The sequence below is a fragment of the Cardiocondyla obscurior genome, linkage group LG06 (genome assembly GCF_019399895.1).
Source record: "Cardiocondyla obscurior isolate alpha-2009 linkage group LG06, Cobs3.1, whole genome shotgun sequence".
Classification (NCBI taxonomy): Eukaryota; Metazoa; Arthropoda; class Insecta; order Hymenoptera; family Formicidae; genus Cardiocondyla; species Cardiocondyla obscurior.
Genome location: NC_091869.1, coordinates 4,057,223 through 4,080,192, shown reverse-complemented (window position 1 = coordinate 4,080,192; position 22,970 = coordinate 4,057,223). Strand labels below are relative to the sequence as shown.

Below are 22,970 nucleotides of genomic sequence, written 5' to 3'. Positions count from 1 at the left end.
GCGGCTATGGTAGATTTTTTTTTCTCTCATGGTGGTAAGGAGTAGCACCCATTACAAAAGAGGCGTGGCCACGGAATCGGCGGGAATACGCCACGAACCCTACCGCCAACTTACTCTTCCTAACTTCATGATATTCATCGAACATTTTCGAAGCTTCGGCCGTTGAGTCGGTTGAGTCTTGCAGTTCGCATTCAGTTGTTCGTTCAATCGTTTAATTTAACTCGTTTGGTGCCGCGAGTGATAACTTTAAAAGTGTAATTGATTTTGGGATGTACATTTAAATTATATAATCAAAGGATCGAGAGACGCTGAAGTATCAAGTAAGTACAATCTGTGGTTCATTACCGAAAATTATTAAATGTAAAATAATTTTTTCTTTCTGAGAGGAACGAGTTAACGCGCTTTGTAATGCAGTTGTATAAAAAGTTTGGGAAGCTTTGTTGTATTTAAAACAGATCGCGCGATAAAGCCTGGTTTTTATTCTTTTTTCTCTTCGTCAGGTTAAATTTTCGCTTTATTCATAATTAATTTTGTAAATGTCAGTTAATTCTTACCCGTGCTCTCAAATCGTTATCACCTGCTGGTGCTTTTAATCTCGAGTGTTACTGTACGGTTTTGAATTTCTCTAACGTCATCTCACTCCTCATTATGAATCAGTCTGGTGTATTATGACGATATTGTGTAAGCACTGCGTAATTCTAGGCTTTGGCCACGTATGCTATTAGCATACAAGAAGCAAATCTTAAAAAAGTAAGCACATTTATTTGCACTGTTAAGTAGTAGATCTCGTATTACAAATTACAAAAATACTATATTCTAATATTTGAAAAACATAACACTTGGCGCATGAATATAACATAGTATGTCTTATAACTTCTAATAGGAACATCTTTTAATACTTTTATATTACAAAAATTTGTTATCCAACATTTCATAAACATAATATTTGGCGCATTAATAATAATAAAATAATACGTCTTAATTTCTAATAGGAATATTATTTAATCTTTATATTACAAAAATTTTATTCTTATTTTATATACTATTTAACATTTGGCAAAAAAAAATGACAATACAAATTTAAGATATCGCATTATTTTTATATAATATTTTAATATGTATAATCATTTTTCTGTCTTGCGGTCAAAATAAAATCTTAAAACATTTCAATTCCTAAAAGAAGTTAAGATAATACACGACATTGTGAAGCAGCTTCACAGCAGGAAGACTGAGCAGAAGATCATTACATCAGATCATTAATAAGTCGTTTTCTTATGGAATTCTTAAAATTCGTAAAGATTAAACATAATTTTTAGAAATATATTTCTTTCTATTGAAATGAATATATTACTCAAATAATGTAAATTTTAAATGAAAGAGATCAAATCTCTCTTTAATCCTCAAAAATTATTTAAACTTCGAAAATTACATGTACAATTATTTAGAAAATAACATTTAAATTATTATTAATTAAAACTCAACAGTTATCACTGATTAAATACACAAGATCAATTTTTAATATTTTTGAGAGAGAATTGAAATGTTTTAAAGACTGGGTGATTTATAACAAATACTTGTGACGTGATCAATTAAATATTGTAAACAAATTTGCGAAAATTATTTAAACGTTAGCCGCTTTTTCTTATTGTTAGGGATTGAACCAACGTGTGCAATGCTAAATCATGGAATATCGCACTCTGAGTTATCTTCATTTAACGTTTTAAAATTGAATTAATTTCTGGTATCTTATGCTATGCCTTATATTCTACATTTGAACACTTCATATCACTTTAACGAAAAAAAAAAAAAGAATAAAAATTTATTTAATCTCACTGAACTTTCAGTGTTAACAATGAAGTGTAAATAAAACGCTTCATACTGAATTAATAATTTTACAAAAAAAAGAAAAGAAAAAAAAATAAAAGCTATACATTTCTTGTCACAAAGCTGTCTTCGTGTAGCTTGGTTAAATTTGATAAATGCGCGAATTAATTTATCAAAAACTTCGAAAAAGAAAATTTACATAATTTACATTAACAAACTTTTCAAATAGCAATTACAAAAAAAATCATACTTGTCGAGGAAGCTTCAGAAAGTTTAATTCGCTTATTCTTAAAAACACAAATGTACTAGGCGGAAAGATATAAATATATATAACAATCAAATAATAAATGTATAGTAAATCGAAAAAAAACCTAATATATAGCTTGCAAAAAAATAATATACGTACATCATTAGTTTATAAAAATAATGTATTACATACTAATTATTTCTTTGGATATCTAACATACGTATATTTTGTTAATGTACGTTTCGCTATTAATTACCTCTTCATAAAGATTCAAAAAATTTAATTTTTATGGTCTCTCTTGAAAATAAGAGTCGAATAATCGAATAAAAATCGGAATTAATTCTTAAAGCGCTGCTGAATCAAATTATGCAACTGTTGAAATACTCGTCGAGCAGTCTTTAATCTAAATCATAAACATTCATTTCTTCAATGAAATTTTTGCCTCATCAAATAATAAGACAAATAGTAAGAATGCGAAAAGTGAGTTGTTTCATGAATATTAAAATTGTAGAAAAAAAGACTATAAGGATAAAAGGAATGCGAGAGATATCAAATTATAGAACTGATAAAGTCAAATTTCGATCTCGATTTAGAATAATTTTTCTTTTTTTGCCACATTCGCGAGAATGCGAGATCACGTCGGTTGTTAATTTACAGTCACATTTACAGACGAAGGTAAATGTTAGGCTCGGATAGAAACGTAGTGTATAATAATCTAAAAAAAACTAGATTGTCTGACTTGTCGATACTTAAACGTAGTCGAACGTAGCCTCTATCAGTAGTTGAGATCGATATGTCCTCAAAAGGTAGCTCACTTCTTACTCCTTCCTATTAAAAATCTTACTTAGAACGCGTTGTGGAACCTCTATTACATATATGTAATTATTAAATTATATATACATATATACGTTTAAATAATAAAATATATATTTTTTTTTAATTTATTGGGACATTTTCTACTTATTTACAATTTCTTCAATCTCTGTACAATTTGTACATTTGTATAATTACATTTACATTTAATTAAAGAGCGTGTAAATTAACTATTAAAAAGGTACAATTACGTGTTCTATTTTCCTTTTGGTTTTATAGTAAAAATTGAAGTTCATTATTATGCTAAGAGAAAGAAAATGTCCCAAATGTAAAGAGTGTTAATAATTCTTACTTGCTTTGACGTTTGCCCGTTGCGTTCCTTAAAAGTTTAAAGGCATTCGCTGTGCTAATGCTATTGGGATTATATGGACCCTTAGGACAGTGTTTAACCGTATGTGCGTCGTCACCGCACGCGCCGCATATCGGACATGTATAAGCCCTACAAATAAAAAAAAAATGTTTTATTTTAATGTAAGAGATTCGGGATCGGTTGTTCCAGCTTCTTAAATCTTTCTATCAAGACGTAAACACATGTAGATCCTATTTATTTAGAAATAAAGATGAGGATAGACATATGATTACTTGATAGATAAATTTAGAAAATTGGAACAACCAATCTTTAACGTTAAGAAAAATGTAACGTCACTCTTATACTTTTATGTAACAAGCAATTCAACACAATTCAAATCAAACCGTTCCCTGAAAGATTGTATTTAAGCAAAAGATATTCGCGAAGGAAAAAAAGATCTCGGAATATATATATTTTTTTTTTTTTGGTAAAGGGAGAAAAATTAGTTTTAATTTTTACCTAAGAACAGGACATCGGACACGTCCCTCGATGTCTTTGAGCAAATGCTTCCGGTAGTACGTCTCCTCCTCACCGTTATTTTTGCAGAACACGCATTCCGTGGGCAGTGGCTTTTTATTTTTCTTTCGCCGTGATGTGATCTGTCTTGACACGTCTGCGTTTACATCTGGGCAATATTCGAAGTCACGGCCGTTGTGCCGAAATTCTTCCATTATCTCCTCAACTGCGGTAGAGCAAACAAAACATTTTTAGGTGATTCTAGACGTCAAGGGTGCTTTTTTCAGCCAGCGGCGCAGGCGACACGGTGCATTATTTTATTCCTGTTCAATAATCGACAACGGCAAGGATGAAGTATTCACCGTGTTGACTTGTACCGCTGGCTGGAAATTACCTCAAGTGAAAGGGAAACAAAGGCGCTTCTTTTTACAATTAAAACAACGAAAGACGGAGAGGGACATGTAACACGTGTGCTTTTTCGCATCTCGAAATCTCGGTCCCGAAGTAGTTTTTCACGCGCAAAGGGAATCGTCACTCGATAGACCGTTTCATTTGTAAATACAGAGCGCCCGCTCTCGAGCCGAGTGTCTTCAAATGTTTACCGGGCACGGTAATCGAAACTGTCGCCGTTGAAAATCGGAATAAACATATCTTTGCGCGCACCTCAATAGGCTTTTGTCTCCTCGCTGATAAAATACAAAACCTCGCGGTGTGTGGCCGGCGATCACAAGTGACCGTCAAAGGCGACCGAGAGAATGCACACGTGCTGAGATAAGGCACCGCGATGGTCTCAGATAAGATCGACAATTAGCTATCGATGAATACCGCGAAAAGGCAAAAACCGATAAACCGAAGAACAGATACGGCTTCTTTTCTTGCAGCGATAAGTCGACTCTTAGCGCTGCAAGTAATTTCAAGCATCTCGCTTCTCTTTTTTTTTTTGTATATGAAGAGAAAAAAAAAGAGAAAGAGAGAGAGTATGCTTCAAATCATTTGCAGCGTTACTGATCATACTCAATATATCAGTTTGCTGACAAGAGTTCTTTAGCGGGTGACGAAAAATCTTGGGATGACAATAAGATATACCGTTGACGAGATAACGTCGGAAATAAATCAAGAGAGATAGAAGAAGCAATATATACTCTTATGTTTGTTATTATTCGTATCTCGAGTGAACATGATGGTTGTTTAACGAACATTTTCACCATACAAACTTCTAGCATTCAAATCTCCGGGAGAGCGATCGATTGGGCCAACAATGAATCGAGCAACAAATTCATAATAGCGTTAGTTTGCGGGAGAAGAAAATTATTTACTGTTATTCAGGACGCGAGACTCAAATTTCTGTATGTCAAATTTTCGTTCAAGAGAAGTTCGATTTATCTAAATTCTAGAAGAGCCGCACTTTAATTAACATAATTTAATTAACGCGCAGTTTATAAAATGTCAGAAAAATTCTTGTTGCTGGTCCATTACCTTTTGCATTGCTTCTTCTTTTTTTTTTTTTTTTTGGTATTTTTTAATTGCTCGGAGAATCGTGTTCTCGCTTTAAATTTAGTTTTTTTTTAAAGAAAACTTTCGAAAAAAACGGAATGCCCTGGTAGTTTTCTTTTTTCCGTTATTATTTTCGTGCAGTAATTACTTTCGAGTCAATGACAATAATAATTCTACAAATGCTTCTTGGAAAGTTCATGAATTGCGTGTCTTGCGTGGAAAGGAAAAGGGCGAAGAATGCTTTTTCAAAAAATGACTTTTCTCAAGTGTACTAAGATCCGAAACAGACCGTCCTTCATGCTATGTTTTACCATGACGAAAGATGAAACCTTTCCTTTTCAAAATGCTTTAGTGTCATTCTTCATTCTTTTTCTATTTTAACATAAATTTATATACTTAAATAAATAAAGATGGGAAAAATTAGAAAGGCACCGAGACAAAGCGAGCATACCTAGAAAGTATCGTGCTTCATGCAACAACGTATGAATCATACAAGGATGATGAATTTTCATCGAACATCTACATACATACTTGCATCAGATCCAAGCTGATGCAAGCTTTCAACTAGAACGAGAAATCACTACATAAAAGAAGCGTTCAAAAAAGAGAGAAAAAAAAATTCGACAATGACATTAATATCGTTGACTTCTTGTTCCACCGTGGCCTTCTACGTCTCGTAAAAAGCATTGTACAACACATAAAACTTTGTATCCCTTTTGCTTTCCTAATTTTAACTTTTCTAGAAGCTACTTTTCTAGAAAAAAAAAAAAAAGAACGCTAGAACTTCACGAGCACACGCGTGACTGATCTAAATTGACTTGAAAAAGAAATAAAAAAAAAGTAATAAAGACAGATATCAAAATCAATCAGTAATTAAAGCAGTAATTAAGCAAGTGGTCAACGAACGCGGATTGTCAAGCAGGTCGGTGACGGAAACGTGTCGGGACCGACGGCCACAACGTTCGCTACCGGCGTCGATTCAAAGTTATGACTATCAGCGTGTTAGATTATATCTCATTCCGCGAAGTAAATATGAAAATCCGGATCGACCGGTACATACCGTTCGGCATTGGCCTCGTGTTCAGGGTAAGATCGAACAGTCGCTTGATCTCGTCGTCCAGACTCGGGTTGAAGGGAAACAGAGAGTTCTCCTCCAGCGTGGGCAGCATGCTGCACATGATAATGCGTCGCGCAAAGTCGCGCGACACGGCGGTACACAGACGCAATTGCGTGATCTGGCACAAGATCGTGACACCGCAGGTACGCACCAGTCCTACGTAACACCAACGGTCGATGGCAAAGCCCAGCACTACTCACTGTCCAGTCCAGCGACTTACGTTAGTCCCAAAGTCAGTCGACGTCCCAGAGTATCCGATGACCGCATCCGTCGGAGTGTTGCGCGCGACTGCCGGCGCTGCGGCTCAGCTAGCCTGGCTGCCACACAGCTACACAGCTGAAGAGGATTCTCTGTTTTACGACGCAGAGGGGGATTCTCCTTAACACTCCTTACCTCTTTCGCCTCGGACTTGCGGCCACTTGCGACGTTAGAAAAGTCCGCCCGGCACGTGCAAAGGAAAACGTTGAAAATACCATGCCTCGCTGCTGCGCCGTAGAGGTGGTGGGGGAGCTCGCCTCACTTCGCCTCGCCTCTCCTTTCCTCTCATTCGCTTCTCAGACCCCGGACTGCGACGGTAAACGAGTTGCGGCGCGCAAAAGAAAAAAAGAAAAAAAAAAGAAATAAAACTACAAAGCGGCAGCACATCGCTTCCGAGGTAAGCCGGCCGGTGTTTATTCGGCTTCACCGATAAGGAACATAATAGGCGCGGCACCACTTCTCGGAAGAGGCCCAATGGCGATTGACGCACTTCTGCTTTCGGGGGAACGTACTTTATCTGGATGACGCGATAATCCGATGACAGGACGATAAGGACGAAACGGTTTTGTAGACGAAAAGCGAACGATAATAGATAATGGCGTCGCGTTTTCGTTACGAAGACACTTAGCTTTCGAGTATTTTTCCGGTTAATTGCGGATTATTCTAGCGACGCTTAATATTCTTTTCTTTCTTTTTTCTTTTTCTTTTTTATTTATAACTGTGATCGTCTTTTATGGCGGACACGTTCGACAGTGTGATAATTACTGTCATCTAGCTGTCGTCCACAATTTTGTAAATATAAATACTTGAGAATTTTTAATGCAATATATTTACATTATATTCTTTTATTCCGTAGGTAGAAGGTTTCTCTTTAAATCGTGAGCCTCAAGTTGCCCCGTGTATGTAAACACCAGCTATGGTACGCAGCCCGCGAGGGAAGTAACACAGCAAAAGTGACAACACAGTTTCTTTGAAAATAATGGATATACCGACTGCCGTTTCTTCTTGCGCCGCTAATGTTACTCGCCATGTGAATCAGGTAAGTGCTTAATTATTCAATTTATTTAGACCGTTGTATAGAGATAATTTTGCACTAAGCACCGAGAGGAAAATATTATTCACTTTACGACTCAGCCATAATTTTATGTCATCTCCAAATGTGATTCAGTCAATTGTAAATGTAACGAGGTGTCAGTTGAATATATATTGTTAAAATTATAGTTGAGTCTGAAAGTAATATTAAAAAAAAAAAGAGAATGGCAGAAAGAGGAGAAAGGAAGTCAAGGAATTTGCTTAAACGTAACACGACGTGTCGTTCTTTTTGTTTCCAAGCGAGCGATGTCAGAGATCAAAAAGGGAGGGCGAATGGGAGGGGAAAGGGGAGGAAAACTGAGAAGGAAAGTCGGCTTCACTAATCTTCATCTTTATTATTACTGTGTAAATATGTAGGCACTGAACAAATAATTTCATAATTTGTTTACAAACATTTACACTTACTGATCTTCGTCTTTTGTTCAATCAATGAATATCCTCCGCAGGCCCCCAGCCGGCCGGCCAGGGTTTCGTCTATATGCGTATGTACGTGTGTATATCTCGCCGTCTACACCCGAGCCTTAATAATTCTTAAACGGTAAACATACCGGTTGTCGTCTTTGCGGCATTGCATGCGCGCAATCCCAACGTCTATAAATTTGCGACCTCAATAATTACTTTATTAATACATACATATACATATACATATATATATACATATTCATATATATATTTATATATATATATATATATATACCTCATCAAATACATACACATATATATGCATGTATATATACATACTTCATTTTGTGTATGCATACTTCAATCTCTATCCGCTAAGTATATTGTTCTGCTAAGCCTAAAGTTACCACGTTTATTAAAGGTATATATATCTCTCTATCTATTATCAGAGAAATGAGAATTAAAATTAATAGCAATCATGATAACGTGTCAAATATATACGTCGTGCGGGCGGGACGGGAAAGGAGGCAGGAGGGACGGTCGGGGACGGGGAAAGAGAAGGTACTAAGAGATAAAAACCCAAATTCTAGCTTTGGCTAAGAGACTGACATTTCGCGTTCAAGAAGCGCGACGTCGGTGCCGAATTCGCGCAATTCGCCCGGCATCGCCTTCCCCGGCCTTGAAATGTCGAACTAAATGAAGAGAGAATTGGTACAAAGTCTTGAGAGATAAAATGAGCTCGAGAAAACGCGCGAGTGTGGGTCGATCTTCGCGAATGTGTGCGTGCGCGCAACTCGCGTGTCCATGTGTATGTGTGTTCACGTGCGTGTGCGTGCAATGATCGCGCTTATCGATGAAAGAATGAAACTTTACATAGGATATTCGAGGGTGTCCAAAGTGACGTCGGCCAGGACTCAGCCCTTTTCTCCGTGTCTCAGGTATAAAACTAAAGGAAGCGGCCGGTGGGGCCTTTTTGTAAAAACTATATTCATATACTTTGTTTATCTCTCTCTCTCTCTCTCTCTCTCTCTAACTCCTTTTTTCTCGCTATTGCGCTCAGGTGTGTGCACGTGTTTGTAAGAAATATTTTCTTTACACTGCAGGCAGGTATGACTGTCGTGTTATACGTGAGACACTTCGGATGCGTTATTCAACGCGAATGCTGTGACATTATCACCGGTGACGATGACGACGATAACAATGACGATGACAATGACGATAGCAATTGGTTGCGAGAGTCGTCAACAAGTTTCCTCTCGCGTTTATTTAATGATCATCTGCAGACGTCAATGTCGCGGTGGTCCGTTTTTGGAATAGCTATAATTGTTATAAATATATGTATATATGTGTGTGTGTGTGTGTGTGTGTGTGTGTGTGTGTGTGTGTGTTTGTTTGTTTGTTTGTGTATATATATATACAATATACATATATATTCATATGTATATTTATATATGTATATATAGGTCCATGCATTTTTTTTTCTCCTTTATGCGCGTGTAATGCAACGTGTACGACAGTGAAGAGCGTGTATACTAGGAATGTACATAGTGTACGTAAAGATATTTAATTGTGTATAAAACGATGATACATACTATTTACTCGTTACTCATTTATATCAAACACATAGTTATGATATCGATTTTTTTTAGTCTCATGGTACGACGGTCCAGGGCGCACGGCGCGTCGTTTGCCAATAGGCGGCTAATAGTCTTGTTGCGTCTTCGTACAATGTGATCGCGCGGCCACGCGTCCACGCTGACTCGCATTCTCTCTTTCGCCCTTTTCGCGAGGAAAAAAAAAAAAAAACGATCGCGTGGCTATGATACAGGAATCTCCAAATGAATGGTCATCAGTCTTTGAGCATACAATTTGGCGTAGCGCGCGCTTTCTGTCGCGTTTCTTATCTGAGCGTTTTGTACTTTTGAATTAAAAGCTTTCGCGTTTGACGAGAACAAATTTCGCGTGCTACCACAGGTAAATTCAGAAATTTGCAAATGTTTCAGATCAGTATGTAAATTATATTTATTATAATTATTACATATGTATAATATAATTTTCAGGTAAAAATAGAGAGAACGAATACATATAATTTGCAAATTTGTATAAATTCTAAAACATTTACAGGTTTCCAAATTTGTCTGAATTTTTCTATATATAATTTTCCTATGTATATATATATGTATATATATATATATATATATATATATATATATATTATATAATATATATATTATATTATATATATTATTATTATAATATATATATTATATATATATATATTATATATATATATTATATAAAAGTAAGCGAGAGAGACGTCGCCGTTACATGTGTCTAAGCTCCATTGGGATTTCCGTGGATAAAAGAAACTTAAAAGACCTCGATGCCAACAAAAGACAATAATAATATAAATTACGCATTAATAACAGTAAAATTAAAATAATCCCAGGATTTGATATTATCTTTTTTGTTCCACGGCTCGACGCTCGAAAACGTGACCATCCATCCGGATACCAATATACACATATACATGCATACGTGCATATATATGTATATACCGATTATTATTATTAAATATTAATACTTCTAGTCGTATACTCTTGTTAGAGTAAAAGTGGTCTCGCGCGTCCCAGATATAAACATACCCGAGCGCCATAGGCAAATACAGTGTGTATCAGCGCATGTATTTTTGCTTCCATGATATGCGATAGATACTAACCTAACGAAACTTGTCCTTACATTTCTCATTTGGTATGTCTTAGTCTTATTTTATTTTATTATTATTATTTTTTTTTTTTTAAAGAAGGAAAGTAAATAGAAGAGAAAAAAAAGATAGAAGTTACTCCTTCACTTAATACAAAGTTCCGATGAATAGACGATGAATCTGAAAGCCATTAAATTAAACGGTGAAGATGAACAGATCTTTTTCCTTTCTTTTTTCCTCTCCTACAGTTAAAGAGATACAAATAAAATTATCGTAGATCGTGCGATGGTATTGCGTATATAAAATTGTACATGTACATGCGATAAAAATAATCGGGCCGACCGCTCATAAAGCGATCGAGAAACTTCGCTTTGCTAACGTTTGGAAAAAGAAAAAAAAAACAAAAAAAAACAATACCTCGTGTTAAATATACAAAGTAGACTAAAGAAAGTACTTAATTCGTCGGATAAGTCGTCGGCACGTCCGCCGGAAATACTTTCTCTCGCAGAATCCACAACTGTGTGTTTGCACGTGCATGCCTGTGTGTATCTCGTATCTGAGTGCGCCGCACACTTAATCGAGAGTCTTGATACCGCTTATCGTTACGTTTTTTTTTTTTTTTTTTGTGATTTTCTTCTTCATTTACCTTAGTAGTCAGTCGACTTCGGGGTCCGTTTAGAAAGAGAGAGGTACATACATGCCCGCATTCGCGTGTCAAGAGCAAAGAATACGTCTCTTGATCTTTTTTTCCGTGTTTAATAAACATCGTACATCGCTATATTTACACACTTTACGATACACGTCTAATCGTTTCGCCTCCTCCACTCGTTACAATGGAAAATCTTTGCGGCCACGGAAGCCACGTTTCTCTTTCTTTCGTTTTGTTTTTTTGTTTTTTTTTTGTTTTGTTTTATCGTACTTCGTACAATATTACTCCGTTCGTTCGGATTACTTTACAAGTACCTTTCGCGATAATGAACTCCCTTCTTTCGTGCAACTAAGTCTTATATCATCAAAAAATATCATCGGAGATACCTCTACTATACTACTAAATTCTTACTTAGTTTTACCTTCAGCGAACAGGAATACTCATTTCCAGTCAATGTCTCATGGAGTACGATTATTGTATGTATATATTTATAGTATATATATATATATATATATATATATATATATATATATATATATATATATATAGCGCTGTCTGGGAAATTTTTCCCGATTATCTAACTTAACATAAACGTCGCGCCTGCGAAAGCTTACGAAAAAAAACTAAACTAAACAGAATCGTGAATTATACATAAATAGGGGGGAGCAATGATACAGTGCAAAGCATTACCGTAATCATTGTCCATTGCGAATATCGATATCGCTTATAAAAAAATTTAATTGCCTCGGCGTCTTAATGTTTCGACTCTTTTCAATGAACATTATATTATATTACTTTTAATATAATATTATTTTCATATTGCACAAGTCCATTTATGTCTCGCAAACATTTTTGATATTAGTTATCAATTACCATTCTAATAACAGTTATTAAAAATATTTTCTCGTAAAAAAAATATTTAAAAAAAAGGAAAAAAAAGAAAAAAAAAAAGAAAGAAATATCTCGTATATATTATACATAAGCAATAAAGATTTTTTGTAGAATAAAAAGCACCGCTATATGCAGCATTACACATTAGTGTAAAAGAGAAACAAAATAGAATGATACACCGCTATTATCGTGTTCCGTTACATGCACAAGGGATTGTCCCGTTAACGTTACGCGAATACTTGGCAAAGAGGCGAAGGCGCGATTTTCATACGACGCGCAAAAATCGCTACCACCGCAATGCCTTCTCCTCAATCGTACCTTGCATTTCTAAAACTTAGCCATTCTAATGCACCGTGTTTTCTAAAAATATCGATAACGCGCGTAAAATGATATTTTATACATAAATTTTGTCAGCGAGAAAAACCAATTTTCAACGTTAAGGCTTTCACATCACGAAAGTACATTTAAATCATAAACAATTTACTATTGGATACATGCAGCCTGAAATGACGATTTTTTTTTCTTTCATTCTTTCTTTCTCGTTCATTCACTCGCTCAAGCTTTCATTTTCTCACTAAATACTCTTTTAAAATACAAATGGCTGAGAATACTATCTACAATCGCCTTCTTTCTCAGGTCTTCCGTTTCATGCATGTTTCCCTGTGTGTGTGTCGCGTGTCGCGTATATCGAGTGGACGCCTTTTCCAATAGTACAAGTTTTATGATTTAAATTCTCGACTTCATATACGGGCATTAACTGAAACATGATCCTAGCGCGATCCTAACGACGATCGCACGTGGAGCATACCTAACGTCGAAGGACCGTTATTCAGCTTTCTTTCTCTCTCTTTCTGCCTTCCCCTCTCTCCCTACTATTCTTCGTTTCTCTCCGTGGTGTGTATTACTATGATGGGTCTACTTGTGGTGAATATATTGTCGCTCTTTACCATACAGACATATGCGGCAGAAAATAGGCATTCTTTGTTGCGATAATACACTCTACGTCGTTACTCAAAAGGAACTTCGATTGAACTTTTTATTATACGCTTTATCTTTTTGTTTTTTTTTCTTTTGCTTATTAAATTTTTTTCGGTTTTATTTTTCCTCGCAAAGGCCAAGGTCGTGCGCGTAGGCGCGTTTGCCGACCTATATGAACTGAAAGCCGAAATTGAAGTTAAAACGGGAAAAATTTCAATACTAACTCCACTTGGAGAAGTCGCGACGTTAATATTTTCCGAAGCACGTGAAAAATACCCGCAGAAGTGTTGCCGACAGGTCGTGGTCGCGCGGAAACTCGCGTTTCGAAGGCAAGAGTTGGTAGGGTTTTCGCCTGGCTTGTCCTGCCGCAGCCACGATTCACCGTCAATCGCGAACGGTCGCACGCGAGATTATCTGAGGTTACGCTTGCGGAAAATCTGGCGTACGTGGAGCAGCGGTGTCCAGCGCCGCTCCTCTTCTGCCTGCTTAGCCATCTACTTCAAATGAAAATTTGTGAGAAAGCGAGTAAATACGTTGGAATAGAAACTACGCGGGCACTGTAGGTCGGATCTATAGCTGGCTCCGCTTGGCGCTACGCTGCGCGGATGATGCTGGTTCGCCGTGGGTGTCAAGTAGGGTCTGAATAGTTAGGGTTTGCTGTTGTCGTTGTTTAACGACAACGGGTCGGCGAGCTTCTGCTGTTGCTGAGATTGCTGCTGCGATTGCTGTTGGGATTGAGGCTGAGTAACTTCGCTGACCGCCCCTCCGCTCATCAGCTTCGCGTTATTGTTTTCCGTGCTCGACATTTTCGTGTACTCTCGTTTGCGTAGCATGTTCTCCGTCTTGACGATCGTGATGTCCGGGTTGTTCTCCAACACGGACGTGGTAGAGCACTTTGATACCGTCGTCGGCACCTCGATGTACCCACCACCCTCGCGCTTAACCGTCGTCGTGGTAGCCACATTCGCGTTGATCTTCTGCAGGATGTCGTTCACGGAATCGCTGTTCTCCGTCGTCGTTGCTTCCGTCGCATTGTTGTTGCTACCGCTGTCAACGCTGCCACCGGATACTACGCTCAGGTCGCCAGCCAACGAGATTCTGTCTGAGCCCTGCAGCGTTGACAAATAAGTCGCAAGTGTGTGGACGGTGACGTTGAGGAACTCGGCGGCCCGGAATAATGTTATCTCCTTTCGCCGTAATTTCGCCAATACTTCTGCGGGACCCGGTTCAGACCAAAAATCCCTTACTCTGAAAATACGTTATTATCTCGATTACTCCAGTGAAGCTACACCGCTTCCTTCAGACCTCTTCTCACTTTACCATTACTTTAATTTACGTGTGCAATTTATTCAAGATTTTTAAGTGTAATTTTCTGCATGTTGATTACCTGTACGGGTGTTTAAGGCAACCATAACTATCGCGGTATCTGCCATAAAGAGTGCCGTAAGAGACGCCGAGGATCTCGGCGGCAGTCTTCATCTCTAGCTCTTTGCTCTTGATGGCATCCATAACGCGGCGCGTGAACGGTTCCTCCCAGAACTCCTGTCGACGTCCCGTCGTTAGGTAATCGTTCATCTTTATTACATCTCGGAATTGTTCGGGAATCGACAGATTTGTGGCGTTTGAGTTTGACGGAGTGCTGCTGGCCGCTAGAATCAATTCAAGTTACATTTACAACACCTACCGTGAATGCTGTGTCTTTTTAATTAGTACGAAAAAGATTTCTTTAACCATTTAGAATTATGTCAAAAGAAACGTTGAAAATAAAGGAAGTTCCACTCTTTGCAGGAATAAAAAAAAAAGAAATTAAAAAAAAAGAAAAAAAGGAGATTATGTAAAAACGTGTAAAGTAGATATAGATTTAGTGAAAGACAAGATAGACTAACTAGGTTGAATTTTGAGACTGGAAAGAGGCTACTCTCATCGCATAGAAAAGCACAATCGTAGAACGATCGGGTTACCTTTCTTCTCCTCGGATGCCTCGTCCTTGGACATGTAGGACATCTAAAAAAGTATTAAAAAAAAGCGCAATGGTTAAAACTTGAACGGGATATTCACGCGGAGGGTAATCTGGGTGGCCGAGAACGCAGAAAAAAAGTAGAACGACGCTTCTTTTAATAGAGTCAATTTAATTACGCGCAGCTCACGTTTGCAAGCGGAACAGGGAGAGAATCATATCTAACGATAATTGGCCTTACCACCGGCAGTGGCGTTTCGTTATTCTCGTTCATCACCATCTCTCCGTCCTCCCAACTCTCATGGTCGCCGCTCTCGCTCATCATTTCCTCCTGAGAAAAGGTTCGACGTGACACATTAGAGTCGTGCGTGGGTATCCCCGCATACGTGCGATACCCGCCGCTGCGAGTCTGACAAAATTATCGCATTTTTACATTTAAGACTACGGACCGTGGCGTTCATTTCAAATACTCCGTGCGAAGCTCGGTCCTGCTGCAGCGTAGATTTTTCTTTTTTTTTATCCTTCCTCTCCTCGCGTTCGTTCCGCGCCTTCGTGCCGAAACGCGGAATGCTTTGCAGCGCGAAAGTCCGAAAGATAGATTAAGTTATTTTTGCGGATACAACTGTTAAGTCCTGGACTATCGTTTGGAAGAATTTATCTGAGTTGGAAATAATTTGAACGATCGAGCCAGCGTAATAAGACGCATCTAAGTATCTCTCGAAGTAATGAGTCCTTTGGAATTTTTTTTTTTTTTTTATGGTGAGTTTAAAAATTGATGCTGCAGCAATGCCAAGTTCTCCACGGAACGTTTAGTCCGCGATGATAGGAGACACGTACGTTCCCAGTGATGCAAGTAATTTTCGGCGTAAAGACATCGTGCGCCGACGGCGGGTCGTCTAGAGGCGGACGACCTCTGCGTCTCTGTTTCGGGGGTGGCGGCTCCTCGGTCTCGCCCTCTCGCAAAACCGTTTCCACGCCGGGCGTACCGGTGCCAGGACTGTGGCCGGTGTTGTTCAGGTCGTTTTGTGTGGAATCGCTGCGCCAGCTCACCTCGGCGAGCCCCTTGATGTGTAAATCCTCAGCGGTTTTCAGCAACGACGACAGCCTCGTCTGCAAAAAAAAAAATGCACGAAGGTAATTCATTTTTCTCCCCGGCGTTTCATTATTCTATTTAAATTATAATCGGAAGCCACGTGCGCAATTATTAAAGTCACCATTTTAATGAATTCACTTAAATTAAGTGATTATCAAGTACGTTAAAATTATTGTTGTAATTTCGCCAAGAGAAAGGGAGGATGGGGAAGAATGAGGAGGAGGGGGAGGGAGATGCGAGTGAGGTTAAAGGTAAAAGTGCAGAAAAAAAATGTAGATAGATATGTGTAGATAAATATGACTTATGCAACTGCGAAACTCGTTAAATCCGCAGTAAGCTTTCCCGAGGAAAATTGAAAAATCTGATTGCTTATTTATATGAATAAGTAGAACGAAATATTTACCGAGCTGCATAAACCAGAATGCGTTGTGATAACATACGAACTAAGCTAAACGCTTAAATATTAATATTTTAAGATAATTAGAGAGAAACCGACATTTTTATTATTTTTTTTTTGCAGCTATATTAATCCATAGCATGACTACAGAACGCACGTATATCTCATATAAATATATCTTCGCAGGATTTTTTTTCCCTCAAAGTATTTCATCATATAATAACTTACAAACAAATATGTACATTAACAAAACTCTTCTTAATTTAATTATATATTTTTCCACGTCAAAATCAATCGAGGTTAAAAAGTATTAATTATACCGTTAATGATACAAAAACTGATGCATTTAGACAGAATGTTTTTTAAAGACCGAAACGTGCAGAAGGGGAAAATATAAAATATGAAAGACAAGCTCATTACTTTCGGGTCGCCGACACAGACCGCTTATTTATTTTCATCAGCATTATTTTCTCTCGCAAATACCCTTCAGATCTCTCCCTCGAAAAAAAAGAAAAAAAATAAAAAAATACCCCCGGTACTTTAGCGGAGCGGGAATGGAGAAACTCGCGCGATGCGCCGGATAAAAAAGGGGAAAATAAAGTCGAGACGAGCGGGTGCGGAGAGGACTCGCGACAACAGGGGCCCCAATTATTATTTGCTAATTTTCACCGGCGTGCCGCCGTACGCTCGCTGTGCGACCGAATGCTAAATAATATGGGGAACTTTCTACAAACGGCCGCGCGCGCGGCTTTCTATCGGCCACGGCCGGAATTGGAAAAATGCCTATGTGGGTCAGCCGTCGACGCCGTCGCGGAATAACGTATTTCAGAAATATCGCCGGCTTTCGTTTCTCGCTTGTGCGGAAACTAAAGGGGGCGAGGGCGGTGGCGGGGAGCACCGCGCGTAAGAAAAGGGATCGTGGGAAGAAAGGACGACGTGCCCCGCGTGACGTAGAGCAATCCGAGACCCGTTCGCAGATCTCCTACCTCCGTTCCGATTGCGAGCTTAAATCGTCGCCGATCTCCGATCCGGGATCGGGCCCCGGCGATTTTCACTCGGCGATTTTTCGCGGGATCCGGCGCGCGCGACACAAAACGTGCCGGTGAAAGCTCTCGCGGCTGCCTCATCACGACTAGAAATCAGGAAGAATTCGTTCTCCTCGGTGGAAGATAGGCGCCGTCAAAGATTCGCGAAAAGAAATGACCCCGCGCCGGCCTCGCCGCGAGGAACCGAGCCACCGAAGCTGTCCGCTTCTGAACAGATGGAAGATTTTGAAAGTTACTCGAGACGATTTCTCGAAAATTTTCCCTCGTAACGTGCATTTTTATTCAATTACACACGGCTATCGGAGTGCCGTATGAATTGCAGCAACTAAGAGCCGAACTTTTAAATTGAAAACAGACGAAAATGTGACTTATTAACTATAAACGTTCGAAATTGAACGGCCGAAAAAAGTCGGTAAATAAATTCCTTGAGGAAAAGTTTAGATTCGCATAAAATCCAGCGGATTATACTGCGTGTAACATTACAAAGTGCACGGTCCGCGTCTACGTTAAAGAAAATTGTTTTACATAAATCATTAACAGAAACAAACTTCGGATGTACGGACATTGTTTTACATGCTTATTTAAACACTTACACTAGTTACAGATTCGTCATATATTAAAATAAATTACATTATTCGTCATACATTAAAATGAATATTTAATATAATATTCGAAATATAATTTCTTATTTCCCGCGAGAGGCATGCGAGGCGCGCGTGGGGGAAATGAGAGGGACACTGGTGGGGGAGTCGAGGAGAGAGCGAGCGAGCGAGCGAGCGGCCGACTTCCTTCTCCCACTTTCTCACGCAAGGTTGCACGTGGCGCTTCGCATGTACCGGAAGTTATACGCATAATCGACGAACGAAGATGTAATCCGGTGAAAATCACCTTCCCAACGAAAAGCTCTATACAGGGAAAGCACGTGCGAACAGCTTTTGATCTGTCGAAGTAAGTAGAATTGCGTCTTGCGTGTTAATTACATTCGCATTTCCGTGGCGATTATCTTGATTCGCGAACGACCGATGTAGGCCCTCTTCGATCAAGCCCCGAGCAAGCTGATCGAAGATGAATATTTAGCACTGTTAAAGCGTCTCCGTCGGCCGTGTGCGGAAACCTCACGGCCGGCAAAAATATCGTTGGTAGTAATGGTAGCAGTGTAAGTGAATCGTTCGTAGCTTGCGCCGCGACCTTCGCGACAGTCACACGTGCAGTTAATCGGACTCGCTACGCACCGACAAATTAATACGCTTTATAATCGTAATCCATATATTAGCTGACGCGGAATTTAACTTCTGTAATTGATAATCCGTGTGCAACCGTGTATCCGTGTATCCACGTAGCGAATACGTCGCACGGAATAGTTATAATTTCCGTGTAAGACGTATTTGTACTTCATAAATTCGTTCTTTGGTAAGTCAGGTTACTTAATTTCGTGCGTATTGAAAAGAATTCGGTTCGTGAGAACGATCTCGTCGAGGTGGGCGACTTCAATATTCTCGGAATATTAACCACAATGTTAATCGAATAAAATACTTTTTTTGTTACAGATAAGAGATCCGGAGAAAGCAGCCAAGGTGCCGTCGTCGCCGACATTGATTAAACGAATCGTGGCCGGGCTTGTTTCGCGACTGCCACACAGGGTCGCGCGATTCTAATTAATTATCCATGTTTTTTGCGAGGGTCTCCTATGTGAAAAAGGAATCCGGCCTGACAACTTAAGAGGAAGCCTCGGGGAGGCGTCCTGAATCGGAGCAACCCCAGAGTACGAATCATTTTTTATTTTGAATTAAACTCTTCGTTATTTATTGAAATGGCCTCATTGTTCAAATAAAAATTAAAAGAGACATTAAAAAAAATTTTTTTAATAGTTAACATTATTGAAAGTATTTCTACAATTAAATTTTATTCTTATTTGTTACAGGATTGTCATCTTCTGCTTCTCAACTACTCCTGCATTTCTTAGCCGGAAAATGAACAGAACACAGAGGCATAGCGGAGCTCCACACATACACGGCCAAAAACGAAATCTTATTTGATGAATAAACCCTTCGATACGATTAAGCTCCTACGATTAACGATCCGCACGTCGATAGTATTTCCGAAACGTATACTTGGCGTAGAATACTTTTATGTATTTAATATGTAGCGATTTTGATTCCCATTCTATCCTTTTGTACATCCTTTTAATACGTGGATTACTTTTGTTTCGTATCATAACGTCTTCCCTCCCTTAATTTTAATCTTGCCGCGATAAGTAAAGTCTCGGGAGTCTATCTAATTAACTCTTATAAAGTCTGTCTATCTAAATCAAAATCCGGAGAAGCCAACGTAACCTCGCCGTCGTTGTAATTAATATACAAACTGCAGCCAGTTTGTCAGCCGTTTATCGCGAATGTCGTTCGATAATCAGTCGTATTTTGCGAAGTCAAGTAACGCGAATACCGTAAAGTCTCGCACGAAAGAGGTTAGTAGAAATAATAATTCTCGCGATTGTAAATTTACGCGATCGCGAATTTCGGGAGTGTCTCGCGTGGAGTGAAGCCCAGGAAGGGCATCGTGGCTCAATGGAGCAGCTCTAAGGTAAGCATCAATTTTATTTCAATAAAATTAAAATATTTTTGGTTATTCATCGAAATTGTTATATTCGATATATATCGCTATCATCGATCCGTATACGTGCGGGGACGCGAGGGGCGCGGTTGATATTTGTGACGACAGTGCAGGCAACCCTTCCTCTTCCTTTCCTACCGGCACTCGACCATCACACACACACACAGGAGACGCTCCGTTTGCAATCAAAGAATTTCGCACAATCGGTGGACAAAGACACAGAATCCGGCGTGAATTATCCTTCCGTACCAATCCTTCACACGTGGAGAGCACCCATCCCTACTTCTTTATTGTTTTAAGTAAGTTACGTTCTCATTTATGTATACGTAATATTCGCTTCTCCGACACGTAAACGGATGGCCGATAAGTATAGTCAGAACTCGGGGGAAATGGGTTTTAATTGACGAGAATCGTGATATATCCGGTAGACATGCATTTGTGGTAGAGTAAGAGTAATGATGAATATAATATTCGGTTTAAAAATTCTTTTGTATAACGTGTTGTGAGGTGAGCGAGAGTAGAGTTCGGTCGCGCGGGTAGAGGACGCGGCATATTTACGTTATAACACTGGAATGCTCCGGCCGGCCGTGAGTAGAGCGCTTAGTGAACTGTAAGTAATAAAACACGTCGAAAAGCACAATAGAATAAAAATATTACTTGAGACGATTTGGTCTTTGCGATCTGTGATTTATACGCGTAGAGTAAGAAGCGAATAGTTCACACAGAATAGATATATGTAATTACTTGAAACTTAATATTCTAAAAATGCTAACCAGCTTGAATTTTTCTTGTTTCAGACAAAGATTTAGACGAAAATCAACGCACTTTCGATCGAAGGAGGTTCAACCGGACGTTCCCTACATTCTGAGAGGAGGAGGAGGCCCAGGATGGGTATCATACATCGGCGGAGCAACCCCAGGGTAAATATAATTCTTTTTTTACACTTTACTAGCTCGTTTTAGCGATAACTTAATTTTTTATTATTTAATTTAAAGGCCAATTAAAATCGCGAATAATTTTTTTTTAACAATGTTCAGAATATTAAAATATCTACAATTTAATTTTTAATTTATTTGTTACAGATCACCATGATAAACTCCGCTGCTGCGCATCAAACTGTAAGTCCAGATTTTTTATTTATAGTAGTAGTAGTAGTGTAATTTGTAGAAGTAGTTTGACTTGAAAATGAAAAGATGTTTCTGTCTTTTTCGACTATCTGCGACGTAATCGTTTTTTTAATTCGTCAACGTATTATTATAAATTAATTTTCGTAATAAAAGTTTAACCCAAACCCAATATAATATAAGATAAAATAAGACATCGTGGATACATATCCAAAGAGATATAATATTGAGGACGTATTAAACCGTGGTTACGAGTTATCGTAATCTAATGCAAAACAGACAAACTGACTCTTGTAGGCATCTCGAACAAATCTCAGGGGAACGTGTTCCTCTCGAATATGCCGCCCAGCAATCTCGAAAAACTGAAAACGTAATATCGCAAACAAGATGCCGGCTTCGTTTCGTTCTCATTAATAAAACCAGATGCAAGGAGCGGCGCAATAATATAAATATAAATGGGCTTTCGAGGATTATCCGTAGCTTTATTATTATATTCTCCGGGAGCGGGGCTCTCTTTAATCCACGACTAAAAAGTCTCAAGGATTACGAGAAAACAATTAGCAAAATGTATAATACCGGACTCTTACCATTTTATAAGTGCGCATAAATAATATATACGCGGATAGTACACCGCGATATTATATTTTAACGACACATTTGTGAATTGTTTGAGAGTTAGCGATTTTATTCGGTGAAAATCGACGCAGGGAAAATCAACCTCGAAACCATTAGAATATCGGACATAGCTTCGCCTCTATCGACCACGCGAATGAATGTAACCGCCAAGTTTACTTTTTGTTTTCAAACTAGGAATTTACTCTGACAGATCGATATTCCTGACATGTTACATACCGCGGTCTTGTCATAATACATCTTGACGCGCTCGAACTCGCGATTGTCGTCGGTGAGAATGAGAAATGCTCGCTTTTTTTTTCCTTCTTTTTTTTTTTTTGCAAGATAATAGGCACCGTAAAGTTCTCTCGTTAACCATGACTGTCACAGAGCGCGGCGGCTGTTATCTACGCGAAATTGTTGTTATTGGAAAAGTGCTGAGGAAGGCGGGGATTTATTGTCTGAAGAATGGGGGGGTTTTACTGCTTAACTTTATTTCACGGCGACGTAATAAAACGCCTGCCGCAAATAGCAACATTAATGAGCACGAAGTGAAAATATATCTAAGATACGACTTAGGGGGGAGGGGAAAGAAGATTATCGCGGTCGACAATATTTAATTCGCGTTTTATAGATACAATAAGTGTTACATCTCGCGTTCGTCCCCCTTATCCTATCTGTAAAATCAATCTAAAAATTTGATTGGAATCTCGATACAGAGACACTTTTACAATTTATTTTAGGATAAACTGCGAACTTTACATATTGCCACATAATCTTGATTTCTTCCTAATTCG

At 38.6% G+C, this 22,970-nt stretch overlaps 2 protein-coding genes and 1 long non-coding RNA gene across 10 annotated transcripts in view; 1 reads left to right on the top strand and 2 right to left on the bottom strand.

The window, feature by feature from the left end:
• Window positions 1–230: 230 nt before the first annotated feature.
• LOC139103330 (uncharacterized) lies at window positions 231–21,072 on the top strand. Its single transcript, XR_011545856.1, has 3 exons — window positions 231–320; window positions 7,475–7,657; window positions 19,375–21,072. It is a non-coding gene; the product is annotated as an uncharacterized lncRNA (long non-coding RNA).
• On the bottom strand, window positions 743–6,731 carry Nanos (protein nanos). Of its 3 annotated transcripts, none has more exons than XM_070657883.1 (4): window positions 6,304–6,731; window positions 3,753–3,975; window positions 3,237–3,383; window positions 743–2,936 (listed from the first exon to the last, which is right to left on the bottom strand). In XM_070657883.1, exons 1-4 carry the CDS (start codon window positions 6,419–6,421, stop codon window positions 2,912–2,914), a joined length of 513 nt encoding a protein of 170 aa, XP_070513984.1. In that variant the 5' UTR covers window positions 6,422–6,731; the 3' UTR covers window positions 743–2,911. The 3 variants fall into 3 exon arrangements, with proteins under 3 accessions (XP_070513984.1, XP_070513985.1, XP_070513986.1); XM_070657884.1 differs by having other exon boundaries at window positions 743–2,895; XM_070657885.1 differs by having other exon boundaries at window positions 743–2,899; window positions 6,304–6,730.
• The window catches only part of LOC139103327 (broad-complex core protein isoforms 1/2/3/4/5), a 100,640-nt gene continuing 88,874 nt past the window's right edge, over window positions 11,205–22,970 (bottom strand). For all 6 annotated transcript variants that reach the window (XM_070657879.1, XM_070657877.1, XM_070657882.1 and 3 more), the window contains 5 exons: window positions 16,129–16,401; window positions 15,533–15,622; window positions 15,296–15,338; window positions 14,722–14,983; window positions 11,205–14,582 (listed from right to left, as the gene is read on the bottom strand). In XM_070657879.1, coding sequence (XP_070513980.1) covers window positions 13,982–14,582; window positions 14,722–14,983; window positions 15,296–15,338; window positions 15,533–15,622; window positions 16,129–16,401 — 1,269 coding nt within the window. In that variant the 3' untranslated portion in view covers window positions 11,205–13,981. The remainder of the gene's footprint in view (window positions 14,583–14,721; window positions 14,984–15,295; window positions 15,339–15,532; window positions 15,623–16,128; window positions 16,402–22,970) is intronic.

Excerpts from the sequence above, each read along its gene's own strand:
- Nanos (XM_070657883.1), bottom strand. The coding sequence starts at position 6,421 with ATGTGCAGCATGCTGCCCACGCTGGAGGAGAACTCTCTGTTTCCCTTC. Across the intron at positions 3,976-6,303 it reads CACGAGGCCAATGCCGAACG|TTGAGGAGATAATGGAAGAA; the intron begins GTATGTACCGGT and ends GCTCTACCGCAG. Across the intron at positions 3,384-3,752 it reads GTCCGATGTCCTGTTCTTAG|GGCTTATACATGTCCGATAT; the intron begins GTAAAAATTAAA and ends TTTTATTTGTAG.